General features: G+C 47.5%; 2 protein-coding genes across 3 annotated transcripts in view; one reads left to right on the plus strand and one right to left on the minus strand.

Annotated features, from left to right (window-relative positions):
• ZNF2 (zinc finger protein 2) overlaps positions 1 to 14,568 on the minus strand; it is a 44,709-nt gene that overhangs the window by 20,866 nt on the left and 9,275 nt on the right. The window lies entirely within an intron of this gene.
• On the plus strand, positions 1,189 to 12,020 carry ZNF514 (zinc finger protein 514). Of its 2 annotated transcripts, none has more exons than XM_033401927.2 (5): positions 1,189 to 1,845; positions 3,593 to 3,681; positions 8,065 to 8,191; positions 8,511 to 8,606; positions 9,427 to 11,093. In XM_033401927.2, exons 1-5 carry the CDS (start codon positions 1,710 to 1,712, stop codon positions 9,429 to 9,431), a joined length of 453 nt encoding a protein of 150 aa, XP_033257818.1. In that variant the 5' UTR covers positions 1,189 to 1,709; the 3' UTR covers positions 9,432 to 11,093. The 2 variants fall into 2 exon arrangements, with proteins under 2 accessions (XP_033257818.1, XP_049552402.1); XM_049696445.1 differs by having other exon boundaries at positions 1,195 to 1,845; positions 10,951 to 12,020.

Below are 14,568 nucleotides of genomic sequence, written 5' to 3' on the forward strand. Positions count from 1 at the left end.
GAGAACCACTGTTTTAATATCCAGACTGTTTCTCCATTTCTTTTAGGTCCTATATGATACGCGTTTCCAGAAGAGGAGGGAGTCCAAAGCCCTCCCTTCTTTGAGTTCACCCTTCACTGAATCCAAAACCGGGGGGCAGTGGGAGAAAGACAGGCACGTTAACAGCCTGTAGAATGCAGTTAGTAGCCTGCAATTGATCTCAGGTGGCCTCGGCCTGCAGCGGCTTGAAGCAGGATTTCGGTTTGTAGCCAGAGATTGAAGTCAGGCCGTGGCAGTGAGAGTGCTGAATCCTAGCCTCAGACCACCAGGGACCAGTGGCCAGTGACAAGGCCCTGGCCCATCAGCTGTGTAGAAATGAATTTCCACATAGAGTCAGAAAGTAGTGAAACAAAGTATTTATTAGGAGGAAAAAGGGTACGTGTGGATAGGCACACAGGTGGGCTCAGAGAGGGTCCTGCCACTGTGGTAGTTTGAATCACTTTTATGGGGCATTTCTTCCACGTTTCCTTTGGCCGATCATCTTGCTTTGCCTGGTTCTGAGTTCGTATTTGGTATATCTCAGGGTCCTCTCATATGTGCGCATGCACCTCTTAGCCAAGATGGATTCTAGCGAAGAGGCCTATGGGTAGATTGACATCACCTACTATGTGGTGGCGGCCCCTCCCTTTTTGACCTTCAAGGAGCCTTTCTGCGTATGTGTAGTCAGGAAGGCCTCCTCGACCTCCAGATGAGAAATAAGCGGTCTAGCGCTTAGCTTCTCCTCCTTCCTGCTATTTTGGCCCCTTCCAGCCTGGGACCCATCTATCTCCTGCCTCACCATGGGCCATCAGATCTCCTGGGCACTTTATAAGAAATACACATGTCTGGAGAGCCTCCTAGAAATTCGTATTTGGCAGATTAAGGGTAGGGCCCAGGCTTTTTAACAAATCTCCAGTGACTTCTGTTCAGCAGCCCCAAGCCAGGCTCTCCGGCCCAGGTACTAAAGGCACTCCCAATATGGGGGTTGCTTCCGGTTCCCTGCCCGTGGCTGGGAGCAGGGTGACACCTCCATCCACGTAGCTGATGCCCACTTTCCCCATCCGCAGCTGCGGGAGCACAGCACCCAAGATTCCCCAGTTGCCAGGGCGCAGGCGCTGCTGGGTCCCGCCCTGCAGCCGCGCCTCCTCGCGTGGCGGCCGGTCTGCGCAGGCTCAGGACGGGTCCCGGGAGGCGGGGCTGGGGCTGGAACCCGGGCGTCCCTTGGATCTTTGTGGGTTTAGCTACTCCTGGCGCGCAGGCCTGACCTGGGCACCGTGCCCCGAGCCCGTGACACAGTGGGGAGTGTCCCTTCGTCTGCCCACCTGCGAGGGGCTGAGGAGGCCTGGAGCTGGGCGCAGAGTTGCGGGGCCGGTCGTTTCCCTGTGAGGCTCTCCCCAGAATCCCTGCTGCCTCCGGGCAGTGGAGGAGCGGGCACCGAGGTCGCAGGTGTGGCTGGGGCCGTTTTTCCGGGTGCTCTGCGTGAGAGCTGGGTTCCAGAGCCTGGTCCCTAGGAGGAGAGCGGCGGAGCGGAGCCCGTGGGCGGAGGCCGGGCGCGTGAGGGGTCTGGGAGTGGGAGCGGGAGAAGAGCATCGCCCCCGCAGTCATGCTGCGCGCCGCTGGGAAGTGGACCCGGGTTTGACGGCCCTGCTCTGGGCGCTGCGGGTTGGCTGGGCGTCGCTGCCGGAGTGGGAATGCCTGGTGTCACCCAGCTTGCTCCCCGCTCCCTGAACCCCAGGAGGACCGCAGGGACCCGGCCGGAGGACAGAGATTTGGACCTAGTGAAAGGACATCGTCCCTTAGCACCAGCTATGGACTCCACAGCATCAGGTTTGGCTCTCGAGGGTGCCGCGGGCCAGACCCCTCCTGGGGGGTTAGTGCTGGGTCGAGGAGGAGGGCCCTAGGAAAGGGCCGGGGAATCCCACTGGAGAGGCAGAGCCTGCAACCGCCTTCCCTGTGGCGGTGCCTTCCAGGCTAATGAGCGTGAAGTCCCAGCATCCAGAGACCATGGAGGGCATGGCCATGGGAGACTTATCCCAAAGGCCAGAGGACAGAGGGGAGAGCAGGAGGGGATCTCTTCCTGCTGTGGCAGGGAGACGGCAATAGACCTGTGAGGGAGTGGCCCTTGGCCAGGGATCAGAGGACAGTGGGGCTATTTGGAGCCTTGCCACCCACTTCCCTTATTACTTCATTAAGTAATAATGTTCTTCCGGAGCAGCTGGGTACAAGGTCAGCAGTGTACAAGGTGGGCACCTCCTGTGACCACCGTCTGCCCCAGTGTTGGGGAGAGTGCAATCCAGGTGGCCCAGGAGATTTTAAGCCATTCCTTTCTTAGTTTAGAATCTCCCGCCCTTCACCAAGTGGGCATTTTATTTTTGCTGCCTTGGGTCTTCGTTGCTGCACGCGGGCTTTCTCTAGTTGCGGCGAGCAGGGGCTACTCTTTGTTGTGGTGCACGGGCTTCTCATTGCGGTGGCTTCTTTTGTTGCGGAGCACGAGCTCTAGGTGCATGGTCTCAGTAGTTGTGGCTCGCAGGCTCAGTAGTTGTGGCACACAGGCTTAGTTGCTCTGCGGCATGTGGGATCTTCCCAGACCAGGGCTCAAACCCATGTCCCCTGCATTGCCAGGTGGGTTCTTAACCACTGCGCCACCAGGGAAGTCCCGGGTGGGCATTTTAGTTCTTCAGTGCACATGCTCAGGGTCATAAAACTGGCCAATGACAGAACTGGGCTAAATCTCTGGGACTCTCACCCTCTCTTTTTTCCTATATGCCTTGTGGTCTGTAGACCAGCAGCACAGGCTTCCCCTGCAAGCTCTCTAGAAATGCAGACTCTCACGCCCTACCCCACATCCCCTGACCCAGTCTGTTTAGCGAGATCCTCAGGAATGCATATGCACATTAAAGTTTGAAAAGTGCTGACCTGTGCTATACCACGCTGCCTGCCTACCTCCCTACTTTTGTTGGTGGTGGCCGTAGCCACTTCTCTGGCATGGTTGGGGTTAGTTTTTTGTTTGAAGACTTTAAAAAGAGTATGATACAAAGGCCTATAATAGAGGGGCTCTCAAAATACACTCTAGAGACCTAATGGTGCTTAAGAACATAGAGGACAGCTTCTCAGGAAGAGCTGGCCTCTGCGTTGCTTCCCAGGGATAAGGGGAGAGGTGTAACTTCTTCCCCAAAGTCCTATATCCCTATGTGGCCTCGTCCTAGGCCTTATTTTGTATTGTTAACCTGTCTTATATCCTCAGGTTACATTAAAATTCTTTGAAGTTCTTATTCACATTTATATTTTCAAAAGGCCTAGTAAATGACCTGCATTATTGGAGGCCCAGTAAATAACTCTCCGATAGAGTGGCCAGACTGTGGTCACACTTCAGCTACCTACAGCTTGCTGTGGCCTATGGACAGGTGGGGACCTCACGCAGCTGTGTCCAAGGGCAGCCTCTAGCCCGTCCGTCAGCTCCCTTTGGCCCAGCCTTGTCCCCAGAACCGTGGAAGTGACACACTGACTTGGGGAGTCTGGGAGCTGTAAATCTCATGAGGGTTAGCCTTCCTTATGTCTCCTTTTACCTTCCTAGTTCTCCCTTCCCAGGACCCTGCTTTTCCTCCAGAGAGATGCCCAGGAGAAAAGGGAACAGCCAGCTTATTCCTGAAAGCCAGGCCCCAGGTGAGTTGGGGTTCTTTTGATGTTTCCTCCATTGCCTGAACTATGGCTAGTTTTGCCTCCTTTTCTCTGGAGCTTCCTGGTTTGCCAAAGGGAACTGACCCCAATTCCTGCTCTGCAGGAGGCCGAGCCCATCAAGGCTTTTGCTGGCCTCCTTGCCCCTTGTCCAGGGCCCTCTCCTCTCTGCTCAGTGAGCACTCACTCAGATCCTTTGGTTTATTTCTGTAACGGGCACTGTGGTGAGTACCAAGTAATGCGAGAGCACCCTGGCCCTGAAGGAGATGTCACAGCCACGGAGGGGAGGGGACTCTCGCACCCGGGATGCAGCCCCAATCACAGTAAGGATGTGCGTGGTTTGATGGCAGATGGAATGGCATAGACAGGCCTTTCCATCAGTTTGGGAAAAGGAGAACCAGCCTGTGCTGGAGAGGTTGGGGAAGGTGCATGGAGAAGGGGGGACAAGGAGGTTCTGAGGGTTCGGACAGGTGAGGAGGTCATTTGAGGCTGGACCCCCGTGCACATGTTATCTTCCCGGATTAGTGTGGCAACACACTTAACTTCCCTGCTTCCGGCTGCGTGACCTTGGATGAATCACCTAAGCTCTCAATGCCCTGGTTTTGCCAACTGTAAAATGAGGATGATAATGATGAAAATAATAAAAGCTATTATTTGCTGAAAACCAAATAGGTATCAGGAACTATTCTACACAATTTATTTATACTAATTAATTTCATCTTTAAAACAGTCCCATTTTGAAGAATGGCAACTGAGGCACAGAGAGGTAACCTGAGGAAACCAAGGCACAGAGAGATAAAGTAACGTGGTCCTGGTTATCTAGCTAATGGGGGGGGCGGGGAGCCAGTTTCAGATCTGGGTTGCCTGGCTCCAGACTCAACCACTCAGTAACACAGCCACCTCATGTCGCTCTTGGAGTCTCCTGGCACATGGAGTTGCCTGGTCCTTGTCAGCTTCAGTTGCGATGGGGATGCAGGGGTTAATGGTGACTGACTGTAGAGGTGGATTCAGGTTTGGCTGTAGGAGGCTGGATGTGGAGGGAGAACCAAGTGGAGGGCCGTGAACGCCAGCCTGCATCGTTTCCTAGCATCCAAGTGGGATTCTGGCTTGATAATAGACATTCATAATTAGTTTTCTAGTCAGTAGGGGAAACCCTCACCAATAAGGAATTGTCTCAAGTAATTAGTAGAGTAATAAAGAGCTTAAACCTCTTTGGCCTTGATGTACACCATTCAGAGGTATATCAGAGAGCTTCGTCTAGTTATGCTGTGGTAGCAACAGCAGCTCTCACTGGCTCACGGTAATGAAGTGTGTTTCTTCTATACGTTACCTGTCATTAGGGGGCTGGCCGTGACTCTGCTCCATCCATACCCTCTTCACTGTGGGATTCAGGATGAAGGATCAGCCCTCCTCTGGGGTGTGTTGTTCTCGTGGCTGGGGGAAGGTGCAGTGTGAGGCTCAGGAGCCGGCTCTCCAGGCTTCTGCTGAGAACTGGCATGTGCTGCTTCTGCTCACAACCCATTGGCCAGAGCAGGTCACGTGGCCATGCCTAATGTCCGTGAGGTGGGAAGTATAAGCCTCCCATAGTAAGGGGCCCAGAGGGAGGGGCAGTAAACATTCTGAACAATTACACTGTCTGTTCTCTTGCTCACAGATGTTCACTTCCCTCCCTCCTGCACACAGAATCTCTCCCCAGGGGAGCTATAACCCCAAAGCCCCATCCAGTCGGAGCATGAGGATTGAAGTCCTGGATGGTGTGATGTTTTGGACATCAGGTCTGGATATTTCTCCTCTGGATATGGAGATCTCTGAAAAAAGAATCCAGATATCCCACAAACAGTGGAACAATGGGGCTGGATAACCACAATAAACACCGCTGTTCAGAAAGGGGAACCGTGGGAGGAGCCCAGCAGTCCCTGGTCTGGAACAGTTAGGAAATTCCACCGGGCAGAGTATGCATATGGCTGATTCACTTTGTTGTGCAACAGCAACTAACACAGAATTGTGAAGCAGTTATACTCCGATAAAGATCTCTTAAAAAAAAAAATTCCACTGGGCAGACTTGGTGAGGACCTTGGCCTTGGGAGTGGGGAAGTCTTTTGGTTATATGCAGTGGCTCTGCTCCCTGGGTACAGCTCCCCAGTCCAGTGTTCTCCTTGGCTCCTGGCTCTGCCCTCCAGAAGTTCCTTCCTTTTGCAGTATCCCCCTTGGTCACATATGAAGATGATGTTGGAGGATAAACTCTTTTGAGGGCTAAGCAGCTTTTTCATTCTGCCTGAGTAGGTTGATGGCCCAAGGATTGTTTCCAGTCATGAACATTCAGTGTAACTCTCAAAAACTCGACCAGCTTTTTGTGTACTTCCTTCCATTAGCTCCCTGTGTCAATAGCTTTTTCCCACAGTTCTTGTTGAAATATGCCCCTCTCTTTAGACTTAATTGTGGAGCTTTTGGGGTTTCCTTGGGAAAACCATACTTTAGTCACTCTGAACAAATTGGGCCCACTGAAAGGATTTACTGGGAGCCATCTGAAATTAATAAGAGGTTTAAACAAAAGGTTTGACAATCACACCCATGATTTGGTCCTTGCCATTAGGCTGAGTTTTAATCAGCCTCTGTCATGCAAAAGCCATATTTATTTTGTCTTTGACCAGCTGGAAACGAGAACTGGTTAACTCTCCAACCCTGCAGGTCCTGGAGTTTCTGGACACTTTCTTTGGCCTTCCATTTTTATTTTGCAAATCAGCAAACTCTTGAGCTCATTTTTTTTGGTTTTCCTGTAATACTGTCAAGTGACAGTGCCAATGACAACCAACTCATACTACTGATATTATGTTTCCCTCCTCTTTTCGTAACTTCACAAGCTCATGCTTGCACTGTTTGTCTTTCAAGTTACGGCAGCAACAGCTTTACCCCACAGTTCAGCACCAAATTACATGGGCTGCCATCTTGCCAATAAGTTTCCTCACTGCCTGGCCCTGAAGACAGTGTCACGTATTTTAGGCTTTTTGTCGTGGCAGAACCCTATTGGAGTACCAGCTTTTTTAATGAGTCAATTTAGGCTAGTTATGCTATGATAACAACAGCAAACCCTGAGAGACTTACACCAGCAATGGTTTATTTCTTGTCCACATTACACACAAGCTGTGGTTTTGCCCCACATCTTCACTCTGGGATCGTTTGCTGTTCTCAAAGCAGAGGAAAAAGAAGCAATTGCAGAACCTCCACTGACCCTGAAGGCTTTCGCTCATTAAGAAGCTCATGTCACTTCCTTCACATTCCATCTGTGAAAGCAGAGTATTTGGCCACACCTGAGACAGTGGGGTAGGAAGATCAATTTTGTAGGGAGGGCCAATGAATATTTTGAACAAATAATATAATAATCGATCACAGGAGGTTACTAAAGTAGTGAGTTTTCCACATCTGATTATTCTGGACTGCCTTTAACTTAATATAAAATTGTTACTTTGGCTTATTCTGTGGAAACCTTAGTATCTAAATGGGATTTGACTTTTAAACGTTTTGGGGGGAAAGTAACAGACTACGTTCACTTATCTGCTTTATAGTTCATAGTTTATGGACTATTGTACAATGTAAGTCAAATGAGAGTGTTGCTGTTATAGAGAGTGACAGGATAGTTCTGGTTGGGACCCACAGAATGGTTGTACCTTGTGGGGACCTGAGATCCAGGGTCTCACTCTCAACTTTGCACATTCAGGAACTGAAAAATGATTAGGCTTTGGGGGAGAGGATTTATGTGAATCAAACTCGCAGAAGTCTTAACTGATTCACTATAAGGCCACTTGATATACTTCCAGTGAACTGCGTGCTGGCAGGCTGTTTTGGGGATAAGTTATTCTAAGCCCCAGATGATTTTATTTGGCCTTAGCAACAGTTGTCATTGAAATCCTAGGTCACAAGTTTCAGAAATACTTAATTAGAAAACTACTGATACCATTGCATTTCAGAATGCAGAGTATATGAGTTTACTTCGAATTGATTCTATTTAAATGTCACTAAATTGAGAGTGAAACCTTTGGAAGACTGAGGAAATGGATGGTATTTCTCTCTCCCATATAAGCAGAGTGTCTCTGTAGGCCTGATTCTCCTGAGACCCCGATTACATTTCTAAGCACTTGATGTTGACATATGTGGGCACTGGGTGGGATGCCAAGTAGTAAGGATGACACAATCCCTGGAGCAGCTTAAAATATTTTTGAGATGATAAAACCCAGAACAGGGGCATTGCGATCGCTAGGAACTCTCGGAATCCCTTCCCGTACATCCTGAGGTTCTACTCAGACACCAGTCTACTCTCCTCCCCAGGGTCATGAGTGTGCTCCCGAGGGTGCAAGAGTGTCTTCTGTGTTTCAGGACCTGATGACATTTGAGGATGTGGCTGTGGAACTCACCCGGTGGGAGTGGGGGCAGCTGGACCCTACTCAGAAGGATGTGTACCGGGAAGTGATGCTAGAGAATTTCAAGAACCTGGCCTCCCTGGGTGAGCTCAGCTCCTCCAAAGCCCAAAGCCTGCCCATCATGCCATCTTTATTTCTTTGGTGTTTAAAAGCTAGGGGTGTCTGGGCCTGTTGACTGATTTTTGCCCTGGGATTCTGGAATTAGACATTTACATTCTCTTTGGCACCCAGAGATACAGTATTTCTACTCCTTGTTCCTAGGAAAGGTCCCACTCCATATGAACTCAGAATAAGAAGTTTCATGACTCTGCTCCTGATACTTCACAATGCTTATTCTTTGGAGGCTGTCTACAAGCCTTGACCTCTGACATACACAGTCATGATCCTTTTCCTTTCCACCAGGGTTTCCAATGTCCAAACCGTATGTGATCTGCCGGTTGGAGGAAGGGGAAGAGCCCTGTATTTTGGAGAGAGAAATCTCAACAGGTGCCCCCGCAGGTGAGTGAGTTGGACCAAAGCAGATAATAAGGCCCAACCGAGAGTGGGAAGTTCCCCTGAGCCCTTGGTCAGGGGGCTTTTCTTTGAAAGGGTGAGGTCACTTGCCAGGAACCCTCAACACCAGTATTTTGTGTTTTTCTGGTGGGAAAAGAAGAGATGTTCATTTTCTTCTCTAGTGTTTATATTTCCCTTGTTACCTATCTCTGCCCACCCTTCAGGGTTCTTGGGGCTGTGCATCATCACTAGATGTCACACGGTCAGTATTAGATGGAATCTAAGGAACAACAGATGTAAGTGCCCAGCAATCCTGTATCAGCAGGGCTAAGAGAGTTAGCAAGGGACCAGACTGAACAGTTAAGTAGCCCAGAAATTAAAGGGTTACTGGCAAGGACATCCTGATGGATAAAGTCAGGAAGATCAAAGTGAGGACACTTCAAGCTTCGTTAAGCTAAGCTGCAACAGAGGTGATTCCAGGAACAAAGACTACTCCTTACTAGCTGTTGATGGAACCTCTTTGAAACTGTTTATTCCTAGGTGATTTGAGAGTACCCCGTAGGCTCCACCCCTTGGGGTAGAATTATGGACACAAAGCTCTCCTGACTCCCGTGTGTAGCCCAAGCATACTGGAGATGACAGTCTATGTCAGTGTCCATCTCTGAGGCAGAATCAGCCTCAGGCCAGAGCTAACGCTCCTGAAAGCAGGGCTCAAATCCCGACAGCACAGGCTGGGCCTTGTCATGGGAACCTAGAAGAGAGAAGAGAGAGGGAAGATGCTGATCTCCTCTGTATTTAGTACTCTCTTGATCTTGTTTCCTTCCAGAATGAGGGCAAGGGTCTGACGTCTGGATCTAGTCTCATCATCAATATGTCTGTTTACAATGTTCTGCAAACATGGCTGTGTTTCAGAATCTCTCGGGGAGCTTGATAAACACTCATATCCCCAGGAGCCACACAAGACCTACTGGCTCAGAATCTGGCCTCTGGGAGCCCTGGTTAGGCATTGCCAGTCATTTTACTCTTCAGAAGGGTCACTGTTATTGTATTAGCTTTCTGTTGTTGCTGAAACAAACTGTCACAAACTTAGAGGCTTTAAGCAACATGTTTATTATTTCACAGTTCATAGGTCAGAATCAAGCATGGGTCTCACAGTGTTACAACCAAGGTATCAGCAGGGCTGAGTTCCTTTCTGGAGTGTCTAGGGAAGAATCTGTTTCCTGTCCCTTTGGGTTGTTGGCAGTACCAATTCCTTGTAGTTGTAAAACTGAGCTCCTCGTTGTCTTACTGGCTGTAAGCTGAGGGGCGTTCCTAGCTTCTAGAGACTGCTACATTCCTTGGCCCCTGGGGCCCTTCCTCCACCTTCAAAGCCAGAAATGGTGGATCGAGTCCTTCTCACACCACATCTCTCTGACTTAGCCAGGAAATGTTCTCTGATTTTGAGAACTCTTGTGATTAGATTGGGCCCACCTGAATGATTCAGGATAATCTCTCCATCTCAAGGTCTGTGCCCTTAATCACATCTGCAAAGTCCCTTTTGCCATGTAAAGTAACATATGTTCCTGGGATTAGAGCATGGAAATCTTTGGGGGATAATTATTCTGCCCACCACAATTACATACAGTAATATAGTACATGGTATATGTATATTATATAATACATAATAATGTGTGGTGTGGACTGAGGGAAGATTTTGTGGAGGGCATCTTCCTAACCCTCCTCTCATCTTTACAATCTTTGGACTTATCTTGTGTCCTGGAGTCCAAACACTCTTCTCTCAGGTTTTCCTAATCTCCAGTCACCTGTGTATCTTATTCTTGACACCTCCAAAACTTTGTTCATACATACACCATTCTTGGAAGAAACTGTACACCTCTTTTAGATATTATTTTATTTATTAAAATTTTTTTTTTTAATTTTATTTTCGGCTGCATTGGGTCTTTGTTGCTGTGTGCGGGCTTTCTCTACTTGTGGTGAGCAGGGGCTACTCTTTGTTGCGGTGTACAGGCTTCTCATTGCGGTAGCCTCTCTTGTTGTGGAGCATGGGCTCTAGGCATGTGAGCTTCAGTGTTGTAGCACGTGGGCTCAGTAGTTGTGGCTCGTGGGCTCTAGGACACAGGCTCAGTAGTTGTGGCACACAGGCTTATTTGCTCCATGGCATGTGGGATCTTCCCGGACCAGGGATCTAACCCGTGTCCGCTGCATTGGCAGGCGGATTCTTAACCACTGTGCCACCAGGGAAGTCCCTAGATATTATTTTAAAGGTTAATTATCTTAGATCTATTATGACTTTACTTCCTCTTGGCACATAGAACAGGTAATAACAGACTGTCTTTTTTTTTTTCCCCAGACTGGGAGAGAAGGCATCAAGCCAAGGAATCAGTGCTAAGTCAGGGAATTTCCAAAGAAGAATTATTCCAGATAGCATCAGTGGAAAAAGACATTAGAGATGAACTCTGGTCCTCCAAACTGAAAGCAACTTGTGGTTGTGATGACCAGTTAGAGATGCATCCAAAAAAGCAGGAGAGACATCTGAAAGAAATGTCACTCACTCACAAATATACTACCACCCTTAGGAGAGATCACGAGTGGAGTGAATTTGGGACAAGTTTGGGTTTAAGATCAGTCCCTGTTAACCAACACAGTGTTCTCATGGGAGAAGGATACTATAAATGTGATACAGATTTCAGAGAGACTTCAGGGAGAAATAACTCTCAGAGAACCCATCCAGGGAAGAAATCTTGTAAATGCAATGAATGTGGGAAGTTGTTCCATTTCCAGTCAGAACTTAGGCGCCATCAGAGATGTCACACTGGAGAAAAGCCCTATGAGTGCAGTGAATGTGGAAGAGCCTTTGGTCATATTTCATCCCTTATTAAACATCAGAGAACTCATACTGGAGAAAAGCCCTATGAATGCAGCGAATGTGGGAGAGCCTTTAGCCAGAGTTCATCTCTTGTTCTACATTATAGATTTCATACTGGAGAGAAACCCTACAAATGTAATGAATGTGGAAGGGCCTTTGGTCATACTTCATCCCTTATTAAACACCAGAGAACTCACACTGGAGAAAAGCCCTATGAATGCAGAGAATGTGGGAGAACCTTCAGCCAGAGTTCCTCTCTCATTGTACATTACAGATTTCATACAGGAGAGAAACCCTACAAATGTAATAGATGTGGGAGAGCCTTCAGCCAGAGTTCCTCTCTCACTCAACATTATAGATTTCACACTGGAGAGAAACCCTATAAATGTAACGAATGTGGAAGAGCCTTTGCTCACACTGCATCCCTTATTAAACATCAGAAAAGTCATGCTGGGAAAAAAACCCTATGAATTCAGACAATGTGGGAAGGCTTTCAGCTGGAGTACACACACCACTAAACCTCAGAGAATATACATATATGTGTATATATATACATATATTATATGAGTGTAATGTATGTGGGAAGGCTTCTGGTCGGAGGACCTTGTTAAACATCAGACAGGACATACTAAACTGAAGCTCTGCTAATATCAAGAGAGGGAGTGGGCTTTTGTCACAACTCCTCCCTTATCAAACACCAGAGAATTCAAACTAGTAAACTATGTGAACATAATGGATTTGGAAAGGCTTTAGTTAGTGGACACACATTATTCAACATCAGACAATTTATACTGGGGAGAAGCCTTATCTGTGTAATGAGAATAGCACAGCCTTCAGTCACATATTATTCCAAAAAAAACACAAACAAACCAGATAACCATACTGGAGAGAAACTCCTCAAGTACAGTAAAAGCTGTCAGTAATACTTCTCTTCTTGCCTTACTAAGCAGCAGGAATACATACTAAAGAGAATCGCTGAGAAAGCAGTAAATGTGGGAAGGCCTTCAATCACAGCACATCCCTTATTAAGCATCAGAGAATTCGTTCTTGAGAAAAACCCTGTGGACATGGTGAATGTGGGAGAGCCTTCAGCCAAACCTCTTCCCCTTATAAACATCAGCAAGCTCACCCCACTGGTTAGAAACCCTGGGGATGTAAAGCATGTGGGAAAGGCTTTGGTGGATGTTCTGCCCTTTTTGCACATCAGAGAATTTGTACTAGAGTGACTCTCTGAATTTAGTGAAACTGGGAAAGCCCACTAGCCAGAAGCCAGAACTACACATATTGTATAGTTCCCTTTATATGAACTCCACTAGTAATAATGTGTGTTCTCTAACTAAAGCCTTTCCAAATCCAAAACCCTCAGCATGCATTAAGGCTTCACCCAAAAGGGAAACCCTGGGAGCTTAATGAATGTGAGGAAAGTTGATTCATAAATCTAGAGCTGAAAGGAAGATAAGAGACCACCTAGTCTGGTGATTTCCTACCTGCTGGGGGTTGTTTTTATAACCACTTGTGTTGTCTCCCCATCCTGTTACTGATGGGAGAGGGGGTGCTGTGTGGGTGAAGAGAGTGAAGGCTGAGGAAGGTGGAGGCACCAGGGACCTAGGCCAGCCATATTTTACAGCTAAGGAATCTGAGGTTCAGAGAGTGCCATGCCCTGGTCTATACACCTAACTGCTGGACTTCTTTCCTCCTGGTTTACAGCTATAGTTTGGGGATTGAGAGAGTGAAGGCCTTCTCTACACAAAAGCTCCATGCACTTGTTTCTCTGTAATGTTACTTTTATGAGGCAGTAGAGTACTCTTATTAAAGTTTTTGCGAGCAAAAAGCAATTTTAATAGATCTTTATGCTACTAGATTTGGGATTTTTGAAATAAAAAAATTTTAAACATCAATTAAAATATGGGTATTTTAAAAATCAAAACCTCAAAAACATTATCCTAAGTGAGAGTAGCCAGATGCCAGGGACCACATATTGTATGGTTCCCTTTATATGAAATGGCCAGAAAAGGCAAATCTTCAGAGACAAAGTAGATCAGTGGTTGCCTGGGGCTGGGAGTGGCAACTGGGAGTGACTGCAAATATTTCAAGGAATCTCACTGGGGTGGTGGGGCTGTCCTAAAACTGGATTATGGTGATGGCTGAACAACTTGGTAAATTACTAAAATTCACTGAAATGTGCAAATAAAATTAAATTTTATGGTATGTAAATTATACCTCAACTGTTTTTCAAAAATCAAATATACAGACATACCAACTATTGCTAAACCAATTTTCCTATCTCGTCTGTTACTTCAAGCCATCTGTGTGTCTTTGCTATCACTTTCTATTTTCTGTAATGGTTATTCCTAAGCTTACTGGGTCTCAAGTTCATATCATGTCTCTGCAACCTATGTGGAGAAGCCAAGACCAAGAGCTGTCATAGGCCAGAGGAGTCTTGGCTAAAGGAATTAGCTTGCACTAAGGACAGTCGTTCAAACATTTAAAGTTCAGATGAGTTAGCTGAGCCCAGAATTCAGGGAACCAGCTCAAAGTGGGGCCATGCAGACAAGCAGGATCTAGGGGTACAAGAGGTTGGCAGAGGGGAGTAGGCAGGTAGAAGGCACAGGAGGCATCTGGACAGCTAAGATCATGATGCCAGCCTAGGAGCCTGAAAATCATGGGAAATTCTTCCCAGAGATTCAAAGTTCACAAGCAGAAATAGCAAATATTTTACATTAGTAACAGCTTAGTTTGCTCTATCACACATTCTTTCCCTCCAGTGCCCTTCTCTAACCCCCGCCCAGGTCACTTTATATACCTGGATACCTGCAACAACTTTGTAGCTGGTCTTTGCCTAACATCTGTCCCTTCCTCTTTTGTACCTCAGCCACATTAACCATTCTCATCAGTGTGCACCCATTCGCACCCCTGAAAGCCTTTGTACTGCCTACAGGATAAATGCTCACCTCTCAGTTTAGCATTTATTGCCCTCTTCAGTCTGCCCTAATCTCCTGCTGCTCCTGACAAGAACCTCTATTTCAGAAAAACTAGCTTGCCTGCCATACTTAAGACATGCCTCTGCACTTCCCAGCCTGGGCCATTCTGCTCAAGCCTTTC

Source organism: Orcinus orca, chromosome 13 (genome assembly GCF_937001465.1).
Source record: "Orcinus orca chromosome 13, mOrcOrc1.1, whole genome shotgun sequence".
NCBI classification, from domain to species: Eukaryota; Metazoa; Chordata; class Mammalia; order Artiodactyla; family Delphinidae; genus Orcinus; species Orcinus orca.

Bases quoted from the DNA above. Each gene is read 5' to 3' on its own strand.
- ZNF514 (XM_049696445.1), top strand. From the start codon at position 1,710: ATGCCTGGTGTCACCCAGCTTGCTCCCCGCTCCCTGAACCCCAGGAGG. The intron at 8,192-8,510 runs GTGAGCTCAGCT...CCTTTCCACCAG, and splicing joins CAAGAACCTGGCCTCCCTGG to GGTTTCCAATGTCCAAACCG. The intron at 8,607-10,950 runs GTGAGTGAGTTG...TTTTTTCCCCAG, and splicing joins CTCAACAGGTGCCCCCGCAG to ACTGGGAGAGAAGGCATCAA.